Genomic DNA, 17,611 nt, shown 5'->3' on the forward strand with positions numbered 1-17,611 from the left:
GGTTTACAAAATGTCAAAGAGACATTTAAATTGTAAGACTAGAGAGTTGTACTGTACTAGCATTTGGCAACTCTGGACAAATGACTGTATTGGGAGGGTGTTGTTTAGGAAGATTCCCATAGGCTCTTAGTTTCTTTTCTGTGAATTCAAGAGACTCAGTTCTTTCCCTTATGAAAGGAAGCAAAGAAGGACTAATGTGGCAGGACTCACAGAGGATTGAAGCCACATCCAAATAACTACATTTTATTGCAGCGCTTTTATGTAACAAAATACTTTTCACACATGACAGTGTCAACTGGAGTTCATACACTATCTCAATTTGCAGTTCATCAAGATTAGGAAGGTATTGTGTAATTGTGTGTGTGTGTGTGCATGTGTGCTGAGCTCTTGCGAATGAAAAAGGATTCTTCTATTACGGGGAAATTAGAAATTTCTTTTTCAGGGACTCCACCATTCAAAATGTAGTTCTTGGAAAGAGTTGTCAGCTCAATGCTTCATCCAAAGTAGACCTCAGCGGCTGTGCTGTCACTTGAAATATTTTTACATCTGTTGGGGTGTGGATTCAATTCTGAGTTTAACGAGGCAGCTATTAAAACATTTGCCTATGGTATGAAGCAGTGATAAGTGGCATATGATGTAGGTTTAAGTATTTTTGCTGCATCCACAATAGAAAATATGTGGCAATCTCTTTAAGTGCTGCTGGATGGAGGATGTGCCCACCACTCGTAAGCTGAGCCTGTCTATCCTTACACCCCTTTTGTGCTCTCCTTCCCACCTCACCTCAAACTTTTGACAATCTCATCCAATAAAAGGGCAGGAATATAGCTAGGTAAGCATTGCCATAACTTCTGATCTAGGCGATCATTTTGAATTAACCCATAAAGCAGTGGTCACCAACATGGCAGCTGTGGGTACACATGTGCTCCTGGAGAGCTAAACCACCTCTCACCCCTGCCTCTGCTAAAATGAGGCCTGAAATAGGTCTTCTATTGTAGCCAAGAGAACATGTTGCACTCTATGTGCGTGTGATGTGCTCATGACAGTTTCTATAAGGATAATAATAATAATAATAATAATAGTAATAATAATAATATTATTATTATTATTTATACCCCACCCATCTGGCTGGGTTTCCCCAGCCACTCTGGGCGGCTTCCAACAGAAATATTAAAATACACTAATTTCTTAAAGATGAAAAGCTTCCGTAAACAGGGCTGCCTTCAGATGTCCTCTAAAAGTCTGGTAGTTGTTTTTTTCTTTTTGACACCTGATGGGAGGGCGTTCCACAGGATGGGTGCCACTACCGAGAAGGCCCTCTGCCTGGTTCCCTGTAACTTGGCTTCTCGCAGCGAGGGAACCGCCAGAAGGCCCTCGGCACTGGACCTCAGTGTCTGGGCAGAGCGATGGAGGTGGAGACACTCCTTCAGGTATACTGGACCGAGGCCATTTACGGCTTTAAAGGTCAGCACCAACACTTTGAATTGTGCTCGGAAACGTACTGGGAGCCAATGCAGGTATTTCAAGACCGGTGTTATATGGTCTCGGTGGCTGCTCCCACCTGTCTAGCTGCCGCATTCTGGATTAATTGTAGTTTCCGGGTCACCTCCATTGCAGTAGTCCAAGCGAGAGATAACTAGAGCATGCACCACTCTGGCGAGACAGTGAGCGGGCAGGTAGGGTTTCAGCCTGCGTACCAGATGGTATGATATTCAATCATTAAAACCCCAATAAGATATCAACTTATTTTAAAGCCAGAAGGCTGCTGGGTGTGGAACGTTGTCAAGGATAACCTTTTATGTAAGCATGTAGCTCACTTCCATTTGGCAGCAGCTAGTGTAATAGGTGGTCATATAAAGACAAAGGTGCCACAAACCCTGTGAATTGGTACTGAGTCTGTTTGAACTGCTGCAAGTACAGGATAATAAACTATATGAGGGGGAGAGCTCTTTTCTCTTACCATCGTTCAGAATCAAGACATTGATAAATAGTTTGGATGAGATTAAGAAATTGTGTTCTCTGAAAAAATATATGAGGTGCCTGTCCTATGAACAACATCCCAGTTTTCCCTTTTGGTTCTAATGTGTTCTACTTCCCTCTCCTCTCTGGGCTATAACTGTTCAATGTTTATTTTAAATCTCTTGCTGGATTCAGATTTTGCACACATGTGGAACTGGCAAAGTCATTTCACAGTCCTTTACTAGAGGGAAACTAAACAGTTTATAGCAAGTAATAGGGAGCAACAAGGGAGATCACACACAAAAAACAACCCAACAACAAGGCTGTTCTGAGTTAAGGGTCTGCCCCTAAAGGGTTTTTGCTGCTTCCAGATGTTCAAAGCATTTTGGGGGGAAAATTCCTGCAAAAAATAGTTGAATGATTTTCCAAAAAGGAAGCAACATCCTTTAACTAAGCATGCTGAAACAAACTAGGTAACATTAAACATCTCATTCATGCAATTTCAAATCACAGAAAAATAAGCAAGTGACTTTTTGCAGAGTAGCAAAGTATAACAAGGTCCCAATTTTCAAGCTGCAATGCAAAATATAAAGGAAGGGCTGCTTGAGATGAATTTTGTTGTTTGTAAGGAGTTTGAAAGAAGTATTATTTAAATTCACAACAAAATTACATTAGTTCAGAATTAATTTAGATCTAGCAAGAGGGCACCAGCAACTGCCTTTGGAAGAATAAGCTCTCTGTGACAATCATGCTGAAGCAGTGTTGAGATGTGGTTCACAGTTCCTCAAATCAATTTATTGGGAATATGAACTTAAGTGTAAAATGACAGTTATACAGATTTGTGGTATTGTGCATTGTTAAAAGAAATGCAAGTATCATCCATTTTATAAAATATCTGCTCTAAACCTCAATGATAAATAGAATGCAACACTATTAATTTTGTCCTAAATAGGCAAAACACAAGAGTTTGTATACATTAGTTAGATGTCTTTGATATGTAAACTGGCTAGCATCACAGAGAGGCCACAAACAGCAGTTTCCCAAACTGTATTCATACTAAAAGCAAGGTTATCCATTCCATGTGAACTCAAGTTAATTTTAAAAAAACTGTGAATTTTCACTCTCAAATTTCTGTTTCTCTCCAGAAAATATTTTTGTTTTGTTATATCATCATGTCATGCCAGAGAAAACTTTATCAAACGTTCGGGTATCAAACACCAATAAATAAGTTGTATCCTTCCATGAAGAGTTGGGCCTTTGATCTGATGTAGGCTTCTACTGATGAAGAGGGAAGTGACACCAACATCTATGCTGTTGTGCAGGCTCCTACAACCCTCTGGACCAGACTTTTGGGGCAGGGGGGAACTGGTGAAGACTGCCATTTTGGTTAATGGAGGCTAGGAACAGCCTTTCCATGGGGAGAACTTTGCTCATAGGATGACAGGCCCCTCTGTGGTAATTTCTTAATGTTGATCTTGCAAAACCCACCAATTTAGATGTTTTCACCTCTGCATACATTTATTTCACTCTGCTTTGTGCACTGAACTAGTTCCAAAATTTCACTTGTTACTACACTGCCCCGAAAAAAGCATTACTTTCTTTGTGGATTAGAAACAGAGAAGATATAATTAAAAACATATCCTCACCTGCTTTGTCATTTGCCAAACACAATCTATGAACTGAAGGAAAATGGGTGATCTGTCAGCATCAGCATGGTCATCATCTCCATGACCTACACGCTAGTGAGGAAGAAAGAGGGTCAGGAGCAATGCTTCCTCTCTCTTTTTTTGTCAAATGTATTTAAAATAGCTTTTTTAAAAAAAAACTGCCCCAGGACAATTAAGAAGTGTTATCAGAAAAACTAGGTTTCTTCCAACAATTAGATACTAAATAAGCTACACTGAAATAACAACCAAAACTGATTCATGTTATCTGTCATGCTTAGTATCCTGGTGGATAAAGAGCAGATCTTACATAGACAGTTGGTACAAGTTTTACAGAATTTTATAGGAGGAGAAATTCAAAAACCTTTTGAAATTACCATTGCAAACCGATGTCCAAAACTCATCCATTCCTTTTCTATGAGGACTTCAAAGCCTTTGATAGTTCTGTAATGGCTGTCTAGCATTAGCATGGCTAAAGAGGTCAGCTGAGCTGTACGGTCCCAGCCGTCACTGCAGTGCACCACCACTGATGTTTTACCAGATTCGATTTTGTCAGCAATTCTCACGGCTCCTGAAAGAAGCATCTTTAAAAAGACGGTTCCAAGTTGAAATATCGCACCAAAGCAAACAATACATTTTGTGATAAGAACAAAACAGCATCTCTGCATAATTGGACTGGACTAGTTTAGCATTCTGTTTCCAGAAGTGCCCAGCTGCATGCCTGAGGGACCTTACAAGAAGGGATGGCTTTTTCCTGTTTCTCCCCAGAACCTAGCATTTAGAGGCATCCTGTTGCTGAACATGAAAGTATTAATTTAGTCACCGTAGCCAGGCTTGTGCAGAAGGAGGCAGCCAAGTACATTTGTCTTGGGCCGAGGAGGGCTAAGCCAGCCAGGGCCTGCCAGACTTATACTAACATGCCAAGAAGTTGCCTCCCTCCCTGGGTCTAAGACATGCTCTGCACAGGCCTGATCATTACTAACAGCTGTTGATAAAAGTAAAGGTAAAGGGATCCCTGTCCATTAGGTCCAGTCGTGACCGACTCTGGGGGTTGTGGTGCTCATCTCGCGTTATTAGCCAAGGGAGCCGGCGTACAGCTTCCAGGTCATGTGGCCAGCATGACAAAGCTGCTTCTGGTGAACGAGAGCAGCACACAGAAACACCATTTACCTTCCCGCTGTAGCGGTACTTATTTATCTACTTGCACTTTGACATGCTTTCAAACTGCTAGGTTGGCAGGAGCTGGGAACGAGCAACGGGAGCTCACCCCGTCACAGGGATTCGAACCGCCGACCTAATCTAGCCTATTTTAATAACAGAGTTTCATAACCCATTGCTTGAAGTAGGCTTATTATTATAAAGTCAGTGTGTGGAAATTTGTCCTTGTAGTGACAAGTCAAGGTTTAGCATTATGCTGAAAAGATCAATGCACTAAACTGTTGCAGTGGTGTAACTCATTGCCATCAACATTTCTCAAGTAGATGGGGTGAATGATTCTTGGCAGAATATATCTAAAAACCAACTATGCCAAGCATGAATACTAAATCCCAATTACAACTGCCTGGAAAGGATATCAAGATTAGATCATTCGCTTATCCTGTGGAAAAGTTCGTTTGCTTGCTTCCTAAAATTTGTACACCACTTGATTGTAAAAACAAAACAAAAACCTAAAAGCAGATTAAAGGTATAGGTGAAGGTAAAGGTAAAGTAGATTACAAAAGATAAAACAGTAAAATCAAGAAAAAAATACAACCCTGCTTTAAAACATACAAAAGTTAAAATACTAAAACATTAAAATTACCTCAGTTTTCTGAGCACCTGGGTGGGCTTGTCTGAATAGGAATGTTTTTAGCAGGTGTCAAAAAGAGTACAGTGAATGCACCTGCCTGATCTCAATAGGCAGGGACTTCCAAAGTGTAGGCATTGCCACACTAAACAATTGAATCCTTACAGGTGTGGAACAGTTATTATATGCCACCTGGAATAGTACCAATTTTGCTAATTGAAGTGGCTGTGTGGGCACTTGTAATGTAAGGTGATCTTGTAGGTAAACTTTGCAGTAGAGTCTAACCTCAGTTCCTGAACGCTTCCGTTATTGTACATTTCAGCTCCCCAACGCCGAAAACCCAGAAGTAAATGCTCTGGTTTTCGAATGATTTTCGGAACCAGAACATCTGACACGGCTTCCGCTTGAGTGCAAAAAGCTATTGCAACCAATCAGAAGCCGTGCCTCAGTTGTCAAATGTTTTGTAAGTCAAACAGTCTTCCAGAAGGGATTACATTCGACAACTGAGGTTTGACTGTGTAAGAGTTGAAAGTACTATTATACAATGTAAGCCGATCCCCACAAAAAGATCTTTTAAAATCAGCAAAGCTAATATTTAGAGAGGGCAAATGTCACATTCTGCCCATTAGATTTGAAAATTTATTAACCATTTCAGTTCTCTATAAAGCAATAAAATGGAAGTCTAGAGAGTTGCCATCTTTCTCTTTACAAAACTACCATTTGCTGAATTTTCTGATGTCAATTCTGTTAGCAGCTTGATATTAAGACTATCAAGACACTAAAAAATATTCTGTTCTATCTTGCTATGCCATGAAATGCTTGGGGTTAAGAAACACCACCTACAAAACCTTTTCAAAATTAATAAACTGGATGAAAAATGAAAACACTAGATAACAAACTAAAAGGAATCCCATTTCCAATGAAGTCAGTGTTTATCTCTATTGGCATCTGTGCTTTGATCCATAGACAATATACAAACTAAACCATGACACTGCATGTCTTAGTTGGAAACCCATGAAGGTATGCAGTGTTTGCAAATAAGGCACTTCTGACAGTTAGCCAAGCAGAACTCCCGTGGCAGTTTGCCAGGGAGAGGCTGGCAGGAGATTTGCCTAGATGTGTGTGTGCCAATATTCTGTGTTGTGAAGAAACAGAGCCATGTTCAAGAGTGAAAATTATCCCTTGTAATTCCTACCTAAATATGAGAGCTGGTAAAGCAGAGTGAGACTGAGGTGTCAATCGGTGCATTCACATCTCTTATCTGCTATGAAGTCACTAGATGACTTTTGGCAAGCTATCATCACTCAGTTTTGGTCTTGCAAGTGCAATATGGAGAAAATAATACTGAGTTGTTATGAGATTGTTGTAGGAACTACACTAACATTTATGAAACACTCAACTGTCTAAAAGAGTTGTGCAAACTCTAAATGTGGTGAGGCTTACAACTGCAATTAAGTCAGCTGTTTGTGGAAGAATTACATGGCAGGAGCAGCCCTGACTTTTATCCACTCTGCTTTGTAATTTTGTCCAGGGCAGGGAGGGGGTGGGCTGGTGTTATTTGTTATTCTATTGCCAAGGGAATCCCAAAACCTGAGCTGAATTAGGCGTAGGGTAAGGAGTCGTCAGTTCCTCTGTCCTACAGTAGAAGAGCTTACCTAGTCAAACTGTAAACAATTTTATTCAAACATGTTTGTAAAGCAAAAACCCCACAATTTATGTTTTCAACAAGCCCATTACCCGTATGTATTCCAGCCAGTGTGTACTCTCCACATTGGACAGCCATCGAGATTCATCAATTGTAGGGTAAACGATTTCCTTCAGTTTACGCAGTGATTCTCTCATCACGTGGATGTTTGGAATTTCCAAGAAAACCAACTCCACGTTTGGGTAGGCACTTTCACTTTCATAGCCTCCACCTTTCGTCTGAAAATACATTTTAAGTAATTTAAATGTATCTTTAAAATTTAAGATTTCTTGAATGCCCATCAAGGAGAAAAAGCTAGCTGGCAAGCATGAAGGAAAGGGCTCTCTCAACAGTGGCCTCACACTTTTGGAATTCTATTTCAAGGGAGATGTGCATGACCCCTTCTTTATGGGCCTTTATTTACTTCTTTAAATATTTATGTACCACTATTTCATAAAAAAAGAAAAAATACCAATGAAGTTTGCAGCAATAATACATAAAATACCAGCAAAAACCACATAAAAAGTTAAAAACAGGTATCAAATACTCATTATGGAAATAAGTATTCTTAAATTGCCTGCATTGGCCTGGCAAAATAGAAAGGTTTTGTGGGATTTAAGAGCGATATCTGTTTCAAATTGGTTTTTCTTAAGTTATTATGGTTATGCTGGCATAAACCAGGGCTGAAATAGCATTAAAATGTTTTAGTTAGCTCTAATGGTATTTTAATTTATTATTATTATTACTGCTATTATTGCTCATACTTGTGAATTATGATTGTTGTATTAATATTGATATTCAAATTTTAAATATATTTTTCATGTTTGTATCTTTGATCATGTATGTTGTATTTTATCTTTTATGGAAGTTGCCTTGTGAGAGTTTAGTGCTAAAAGAGTGGCCTTAAAATATTTTAGATAAATAAGGTAATTTCAACATTTTAAAATTTAAGTATTTCAGGGTAATATTGAACTAAGTCATACTCAGAATAGACCCACTTAAGTCCATTAATTTCAGTTGCCCTACTCCAAAGTGTGACTTGGTTGGATGTCACCCTGAATTTTAAATAGATGTATAGTTCTACCTTATTCGTATCTGCAACACTGTTCTGTCTAGCATCAAAGATGAAGAGCTTGTGGGACTGAGCATTGGCATCCATAATCGTCTGCAAATATTTCTCATCTTCTTTGCATCGCTTGTCATTTGGGCCCACTAGAGGTTGGCTGCAACGTGTGATGGTGGCCTGGCTTTCAGGGTGGATCCAGGATAATACCTAGGTTAAGGGGGAAATATATATACAACAATGTATATGCAGTAGAAACAGCTGCAGAAGTCAGATTAACAATGGATGTAAGACAGAAGAATAAAGGTACTGGTTAAAAAATCAAATGACAACACATTTTTTTTACATGACCATCAAAACTAATAATACAGTTCTGCATGAAGTTTCCTTACAATAGCAAACCATCTTTGGAACTGATAGTACTTTCAAAAGTGTATTTGCAATACAGTATAGCAACTGGGGGCTTGCGTGCTGTTTGATTCCCCCTTCCCCACCATACACACAAATCTCTCAAGGGAACTTAATGGCTAGGCATGGGTGCAGTGGCGTCGCAAGGGGGGCGGAGGGGCAGTTCGCCCCGGGTGCCATGTCTGGAGGGGTGACAAGAAGGCACCCCATGGCGTGCTCGCCCTGCAGTGCAGCGGCGTGAGCAGCCACCATGCTGCCGCAGCCGCATGTAGAGGATCCTATGTTCGCAGCTGCAGCCGCAAGCAGAGGGTCCTGCCACTGTCCGTATGGTGCTGGGACACTGCTGGCGGCAAACCACTACATACAACGCACGTGCGGTGTCACACGCATGCGCTGTACATAGCGACGCCGCACATGTGCTGTACCAGTTTGCCGCTGGTGCCGCCCGAGCACCGTATGAACAGCAGTGGGATCCCTCCGTCACTGCTACAGCCGCAAGCGGAGGATCCCTCTGCCGCCACTCCAGCCATGAGCAGAGAATCCTGCCACCGTCCGTACGGTGCTCAGGCAGCGCCAGCAGCAAACCGCTACATACAACACATGCACAGTGTCACATGCTTGCACTGTATGTAGCGACACCACACACGCACCCTACGTAGCGATACAACGCATGCGCAGCCGGCAGTTTGCCCCGCCCCGGGTGTTAGTTAGCCTTTGTTCGCCCCTGCACGGGCGTAAGGGTAGCCTGGTCCCAAGTTATTTAATGGTTTGTAAACAATCAACACTACCTTGCACCTTATCCAGGAGCAGAGAGGCAGCCAAATGGACCTACTTCAACTAAAGCATAGTATGTTGAATGAATACACCTCACAGAAGTATTTTGCACTACCTTCCAGACTAATCTTGAGGACAACCCCACATAGAGTGCTTTGCAATAATCAAGTCTTGAAGTTACCAGTGAATGGGACCATGAAATGGATCATTAACCCCCTACAAATTTATTTCCCATACCATTACTGCTTATTGTCTAAAAACAGAAGGACAAGCTTCAGAAAATGGTTTTTCACACTAGGAATAATTTTGATTTCTGTTAGTCCCAATTCTGACATCAAATATTATTTTTTGCACAAACTGCTGAAGTGCAGTTCAACTGAAGTAGATTTTATGTGATCTTCCCACCACATTTTGCACAGACAGAATATAAAAGCTTTTTTACACTTGAGTTCCCAGCTTAGGACTGTTTCTTATTCCCCTTTTAGTTCGCATATTCTTCCTTCCAAGAGAGAATTGAGCAACTAGTTTTGGAGCTCTCAGATTAGGTGTCAAGCTGTATCATAACCCATACACCAGCAATTTTTTTATAACTCAGGACTTTTACTTACTGGAACTCTGCCTTTTGCCCGAAATGCTGCTACTCTGGAGAGATCATCATCTTTTACACTAGCTGGCACAACAAGAACGGCAGGGTATGTGTCACAAAATTCATATGTGCTGTTGATTTTGGATATTTTCCAACTCTCATTGGGTAAGCCCTGCATAGAAGCAAAACATTGTTTTAAGGAGTCAAGGTTTACACATCTGATTACAGGGTCCCCCAAAATGAAACCTAAAATGTTTAATTTAAACCTAAAACATTTAATTAAACCAAAAATGTTACAATTATATTGTAATTCATTTTTATTTTTATTTTACAAGGCTTCTGAAGGTTATAGAAATCCAGTATTAGTCCTGAATATATTAGTAGATCTTATTGTATATAGTAACTCACACTAAATGCATTAACAGACAGGCGATATGTAAATATTGTAAATAAGAAGTAGGCGACATGCACACCCACCCAACCGCTCTCATGGCCAGGGCCTATATGCATATAAAGGTGCACACAAATATTCATTCACAATTAGCAGGAGGAGTAAGCACGAGTCTACACATTTTGTGGCACACCACCTAGCGGACATTCAGTGTGAGGCCATGCAGGAAGTGGCTGCATTATTGGATGTGGGGCATTAATATGTGTAGTTCCACTCTCTAGCCCAACTGTTATGTCCAGGAAAACAATGGGGGAAATTGCATGGTTCTTGACTTTTCAGTATCCATCTAGTATCAGCAATGTGCCAACAAATTTTTAAGTACTTGACTTAGTCTTTTAGATCTTCCACAAATGGATATTAAGGCAAAATAGAAAACACTGCAAATTATTTTTTAAAAGTGAAAATTGTCATTACTTACCTGCCTCTTATACTCTGCCATTGGATCATAAACTTTCCAGCCATTAACAGGAAATTTCTCTTTATAGGTAAATGCAAAGAGTGGCTAAATGCAGTGAAACAAAAGCATACATTACTACCATTTAATTACACTACGTACTTCTCTCTTCATTTCTTAAGAGTTCAGAAGAGCATTTTACAATGATATTAAAACTCAGTAAAAACATTCTTCATAAATATAAACAATCTTAATTTCACCAACTCTGTCAAGTGCATGTGGCTAGCAACAATAGGGAGCAATGAAACATTCACTTTCACACAATGGAGTGTGCCTCCAGGGGTGAAACCAAACCACTGGAGAATCACAGTGCCTGCAGTGGCTATGATCTCTCCAGGGTGCAAGCCTAGGCAGTGTGTATGGAGGTCCTGGGCTGCCCAGATGACAAGGCCCCCCTCTCGACCTCACCGATGTACTCCAGAGGAAAGCAGAGCAATACGTTTGGCACCAGCTTGGCTGTAGGTGTTGCTGGAAGGAGGCGTACAATATGCCATCCAACCATCTTAGGGACTCCACTCTGGATTTGTGTGGGGGTTACTCCTTATTTTCTTCTCCCAAAGATGTTCCGCAAGGTGGTGGGTATGGATTTAGACCAGGGGCCAGTAAACTTTTTCAGTAGGGGGCCAGTCCACTGTCCCTCAGACCTTGTGGGGGGCCGGACTATATTTTGGAAAAAAAATATGAACGAATTTCTATGCCCCACAAATAACCCACAGATGCATTTTAAATAAAAAGGCACATTCTACTCATGTAAAAAAAAGGTTAATTCCCGGACCGTCCGCGGGTCGGATTTAGAAGGTGACTGGGCAGCATCCAGCCCCCGGGCCTTCGTTTGGGACCCTCTGATTTAGACCCACCAAAATTAATGAACATGACCAAGTTAGGTCTATTAATTTCAATGGGTCTACTCTGAGTAAAACTTATTTTAATACTGCTGTAAGTTTGTTTAACTACACTACTAAGAAAAATGAGAATCATATTGATTTTTTAAATTCTAAAGCACCACAAGACTATATTTAGATTCCTCCCACCATATAGTTTGAAGAATGAACCAATGCTGAGGGTATGGAACTCCTAATTGTAATACTTACTAGCCCGTGAGAAAGAGGAAATGCTCGGTTAATAAGGTTTTGAAAAATCTCCAGTCTATGTTCTTCCTGTTTATAGGCAAGCCGCAAGTTTCTCATATCCTGTGAAAAGATATCTTAAGGTTTGGTATGTTAAGTGAAAAATTACAGCTGTTACAAACATTTTTCAAAAGATATTTTTTTGCACTGACTAGTGGTACTAAGGAACCTCCTCTTTTAATCCAGGTTTAATAAAAACCTGTTCTAAACTTTAGGTCTTAGGGCTGCAATGAAGAAGTTACACAAGTGCATTCACAACAGCCATGAGAAATAAGCAAGTAACAGCCTCTTATATCTAAGGTACATCACTGGGATTCCACAATGAAATTAAAGCACAATTTAAGTACACTTCTGCAAGATTAAACTGATACCTTGCAAACAATTTCTATTCCACAAGAGTTGTCTCCATGGCTCTGCACTCCAATCTTTTCAACTCTGTTCATCACTCCAAGAGGAACATCAAGAACAAAATGTGGATCCTGAAATTTGAAGAAAAAGAAAACACAATGTTTCTTTATTGCAGGTGTGAGGAAATGTGTAATATTCTGTTTGAGATAAAAATATACAACTATATTAGGCCACATAAAACTGAAACAGTACTTTATGCTTAATTTATACAGGTGAAACTCGGAAAATTAGAATATCGTCGAAAAGTGTATTTATTTCAGTAATGCAACTTTTTATTTTTTATTTTCTTTAATTTTTACAAATTCTTTCTTTTGGAAATTCCACAGTAATAAAACAAATAGTTAGAAAAGCACAGGAGTAAGGCTGTAGCAGAAAGATGCATGATGTGCAATAAGAAAAAAGGGCTCACCCTCTCAACATTCTTGAAATACATTTTGAAATCTGTCACTGATAGTGTACCACTGATGGCTCCAATAAATGGGCAGATATACATGACATCTTTAGCTGGAAAAAATAAGACACTTTATTAGTACTAAAAATCGAACTACAGTATAGGATTATTTTTATTATGTATGAACACACAGGTAAAATACCTCATGTAAAAACTTCTACTAATAAATGCTTTTTTGAGACTGGAATTTACACATGGAACAAACTGAGTTTACACAGCCAATTATTTCAGTTTTTTAAAATAATGCCTATTTCATAGCACTTCAAAAGTAGGCATTTTCATAACTGAAAAATAAAAATAAACAAAAGGCTAGCAAGTTATGGGTTACCTGTAAAATACTTGTTAATTACAAAAAATAAAATACCATCTAGGACATTAAAAATGTTTTTAAGAGCACACTTTTTTATTTTGATAGTTTTGTACAGTCATCTACATTTTCAGTAATAAAAGCCACTGCACAACCCTACTTTGAGGGTGCCTTACAGTGCAATCCTGAATATGTATACTCAGAAGGATGGTACTTAAGAGTATACCGAATTGCAGTCCTAATGTCTGCCATAATATGCATACTTCCCTTCTAATATCTTCAGAATCCAGAACTTTGGAAGCTAAAATCAGAGCTATAAGACATATTTATGGCGGTAGCAGAGAAGAACTGGGTACATTGTGGACAAACAATGTCATAAATTTCAAAATGACTAACATATAAGCTTGGAAAATCAAACATGACATTTAACAGAACCTTTATAACCACATCTCATTCACTGAAAGCCGAACTTATGGCAACTGAGGGAACCATTCTATTACTCCTAACAATGACAACGACATTTAGAAGCAGATCTGAAAGTTCTGTGAATTAGTCACATGGAAGAACTTATCTTGCAGGCAAATGAGCAGACATCGAATCTGGCTTTCCACTTCATAGCCCAGATACAGATTCAAGACAGCACCTTATGAATAAAATATGACCTAACAATTTCATTTGCACTAAGGCATTACTGAGAGTGATACTAAAAAGGTTCTGTGATACATGGTGGCAAAACATACGATTACGCACTCTCCACTCTCCCTAGCGGTGAGAAGTCCAGGGTCAATGCCAAGGTTTTGCTTCCTTTAGGTGAGCCCAGCCACCACAGTTTTATTATGTTTTCATAATATTTAATTTATTTTCAAACCCCTTTCTCTGCAGCCAGGCCAGTATGGCAGAAGGTTGGAGGACACAGAGGCACAGATTACACACCATCCCTCCTCCACCAGCCCACTTCATAGAAGGCATTTTTTTTCACACCATCTTGTTACAAGGTTAGCAACCTGCGCTTCACACTGGAAATGATGGAGAAAGAATCTTCTGTTGGAAATTCAGGCTAAGAAAAAACATTGCAACTAATAACTTTTGTGGGCTTACCTACATGGCAGGTAAGATATTCTTGGAAGCAAGCAAGCAGAAAAATGGGAGTGCATTGATTCCACACCAGTGTGAGTCCCTAAATTGCCTCCAAGGCTGCTTCCATGTACTCTCTGCCTTATCAGTCTCAAAAGCCAAAACCTATCAACTGTTCCCCCTCTAAATATTTCACTTTTAAGTACAGTACTGAAATCCTAGACAGCCTGGAATATAGATATCTAAAGGACTGCTTTCTCCAAACAAAACCTGCACACCAATTAAGTTCTTCCTCAGAGATCCTTCTGTGAGAGCCTCTGCCTTCAAATGCTACGCAGAGGGCTACCAAAATGAGTGTTTTTCCACAGGTAGTTCCCAAACTATTAAACTCCATTCCCAGCAGTTTGCCTGCAATCTTCTGTGTTTGTTGCTTTACTGTTCTTTTTTATTATTATATTTTATTCTAATTTTTCTATTGCTTTGGGACTAGTCTGGAGGGTAAAATACTTTAAATCAAATCAATAATGTACAGAGTGCTGTGAGCATTCAGAGCACATCACATACTCACACACATACCCCCACTGCACATGGGGGAGAAGATACAGTGGTCTGGATATGATCACCTAGTGACTTTACAGCTGAGATGAGATACTAAATCAAGGTTTCCTAAATCAAAACCTAAATTTAGCTTCTGTGCTAAAATATAAAGAGTGATGTTCAATGTTAGTCATACTACAGAAGACCCACTGAAATAAATGGGCTCAAGCTCACCAATTTCAATGGGGTCTACTCTTGAGTGTGACTAACGCTGGACATCACCCCCCAAATATTTTTTTTCATAAACAATGTTCAAATTCATATGAGCAAAACCTGAAAGTTGTAACTATACAGAAACAGGATCTTTAACACTTGAATATTTCCCTCACTAACATTTTAAGCCAGTGCACATTAGCACCAGTTTGGCATTTTGCAAACCTCAGGCTCGCATTGCTATTTTGCGGAATTCATAGTCTGCTATTGAATCCAAATTGCAATTGATTTGTACTTATCATCTGAGTAATTACCACTAAATCACTGTTTGCAATTCAGGATCAAACAGTAAGTGCAAACCACAGTTTCTGGTGTGAACATAATGTCAAGTTATGGCTTGTATTAAAAGTGAAGTAGCAAATGAAATTCATGAAGAGAGGAAGCAGCATGGAAGCCTGAAGCATCTTCCTTAGATAGTTTAGAAAGTTTATAGGATCATGAAAACTATGTGTGAACCAATCCAATCCTTAGGAACACTCCAAACTTTTATTCCGAAGAAGGGGAGGGTTGAGGGGGAGAATATGCTGTATGCCATCCAATCTAGACCACTAGCACTCTACTCCAAAGGTCTGTGATATTATCACAATGGAGGGGGGGAAACTTGAAGAGAAAGTACTTGAAGCTGCATAGAAAAATTAAGTACCCAAGACCGGTACTTGAAACATCAGTCTCACAGCTACTAATTTCTGAGCTAATTTATAATTTATTAAAATTACAATGGTACCTCTGGTTATGAACTTAATTTGTTCCGGAGGTCCATTCTTAACCTGAAACCGTTCTTAACCTGAGGTTTAGCTAATGTGGCCTCCTCCTGCTGCCACGTCGCCATAGTGCGATTTCTGTTCTCATCCTGAGGTAAAGTTCTTAATCCAAAGTACGAATTCCGGATAAGTGGAGACTGTAACCCGAAGTGTTTGTAACACAAGGTGTTTGAAACCCGAGGTACCACTGTATTCTCAGATATGCTTGCCTTTTGTGTTCAGCATTTTCTATGGTCTAACTCAGGTATAAAGGCAGAAATAAATAAAATTTAAAAATGTCCGGTACCACCTTAGAGACCAACTAAGTTTGTTCTGGGTATAAGCTTTGGTGTGCATGCACACTTCTTCAGATACCAGGTATAAAGGTTTAAGGATCCAGAATAAAAACTGATCAATGTAATAATTCTGAAATATATAAAACCGAATGAGTACCGTAGCTTTCATTTTGTGTTTGGCCAATGTTCTCAGCCACTCAGTACCCCACTTACCAATAGCTTTAATTGATTCTCCAGGAAAAAGTGGAGCCTCTTCCATCTGGGCGAGCTTGTTTCCATCCCTCAGTGCCTGGCAGAAATCCAATCTTAAATGTAAATCTTACATTCCATCTGCAGAGCTTAAACAACAACCACAACCACAAGGTGCTTTTGCTAGGAGGTTACAGTAGCAATACAAAATATAGTGATTTCTTATCAAAGCAGGGTTCTTTAACACTACGGGCTGGTGTGGATGTACACATAATTGAAGTTAAAGAGATCAGGGGTGAATTATTCTCCTTCCCTATCCCTTCCAACTTGGATGCAAAATCCCCCTCTCCTTTGCTGAAATGTGGTGTTTCATCAACAATTGTTGATGAAAGTAACCACAGTTTTCATCTAGCCAGTATCTGAAAACAGCTTGGAACCCTGTTTAATTAAGAATCCTGGTAAAGCCTTAAGTATAGTAACTATTGCTGCAAAAGTGATGGGAGAGGGTGAAATTAGTTCCCAAGACGCAAAAGGTAGGGAGGGAGATGGAGATACACTGTGGTCTGTCCCTGATCTCTTAACCATGGATAAGAGTACATCTGCTCAGGTTTTATGCAGCATTACTGGATTTACAGAATAAACAGTGTTGATATTTCCAATATGGATTAGTAGCAAAGCATTCACACAAAGGTAAGACAATCTATTCTAATTAGCACATACAAGACACACAGATATTATAAGTTGTTGAGTATTTTGACATATAGCTCACAGAGAATTTCACAGTGTTTTTTTTATACATATGGCTGATCAAATGTTTTCAAAGTTTTTTTCCTCACTTTATAGCTACTCAGTGCTTTGTGTTTTGTTTTTCAGATCCTGCCCTGTGTCATGTTTTCCCCCTGCTAATGGAGGCCCACAAGCCCCAGAATCCCTCCCAAAATTAAGCAAGGAATGATAAATTATTTGGCTAAAATTTTACATAAGAAAAGCAAATGTCAAGTTGCAATAACTAGATATTGCACTTTCATAATACATTTTTTTAATGTACTCAACAGGTATGCAGTATGTAAATATACATATCCTATATAATAATGTCCATGTTGTCCCTGCGTCCAGTTGTCCCGTGTGTCCCTGGGGTACTGCGCATATCCCCCAGAGACACAGGGATTGGACGGAGGGACAACCAGGGACACAGGGATTGGACCCGCGCTCTCGGGACACAGGGAACAGCCAACTGCCGCTCCGCCAACCGCCGCTCCGAAGCCCAGTCTCATGCTGGAGGTGCGCGGTGAGGCGGCGGGGGAGAGAAGCGCTCCCCCCCCCCGGCAGCCTTGCCGCACACCTCCGGCATGGGACGGCGCTTCCTCGGGGAACCCGAGGAAG

At 39.9% G+C, this 17,611-nt stretch overlaps 1 protein-coding gene across 4 annotated transcripts in view; it reads right to left on the minus strand.

The window, feature by feature from the left end:
* MTMR1 (myotubularin related protein 1) overlaps window positions 1-17,611 on the minus strand; it is a 55,750-nt gene that overhangs the window by 18,902 nt on the left and 19,237 nt on the right. For all 4 annotated transcript variants that reach the window (XM_035113262.2, XM_035113259.2, XM_035113260.2 and 1 more), the window contains 10 exons: window positions 16,253-16,328; window positions 12,771-12,865; window positions 12,325-12,432; window positions 11,918-12,016; window positions 10,791-10,874; window positions 9,944-10,093; window positions 8,175-8,363; window positions 7,144-7,329; window positions 3,998-4,204; window positions 3,603-3,695 (listed from right to left, as the gene is read on the minus strand). In XM_035113262.2, coding sequence (XP_034969153.2) covers window positions 3,603-3,695; window positions 3,998-4,204; window positions 7,144-7,329; window positions 8,175-8,363; window positions 9,944-10,093; window positions 10,791-10,874; window positions 11,918-12,016; window positions 12,325-12,432; window positions 12,771-12,865; window positions 16,253-16,328 — 1,287 coding nt within the window. The remainder of the gene's footprint in view (window positions 1-3,602; window positions 3,696-3,997; window positions 4,205-7,143; window positions 7,330-8,174; window positions 8,364-9,943; window positions 10,094-10,790; window positions 10,875-11,917; window positions 12,017-12,324; window positions 12,433-12,770; window positions 12,866-16,252; window positions 16,329-17,611) is intronic.

The sequence above is a fragment of the Zootoca vivipara genome, chromosome Z, assembly GCF_963506605.1.
Source record: "Zootoca vivipara chromosome Z, rZooViv1.1, whole genome shotgun sequence".
Classification (NCBI taxonomy): domain Eukaryota; kingdom Metazoa; phylum Chordata; class Lepidosauria; order Squamata; family Lacertidae; genus Zootoca; species Zootoca vivipara.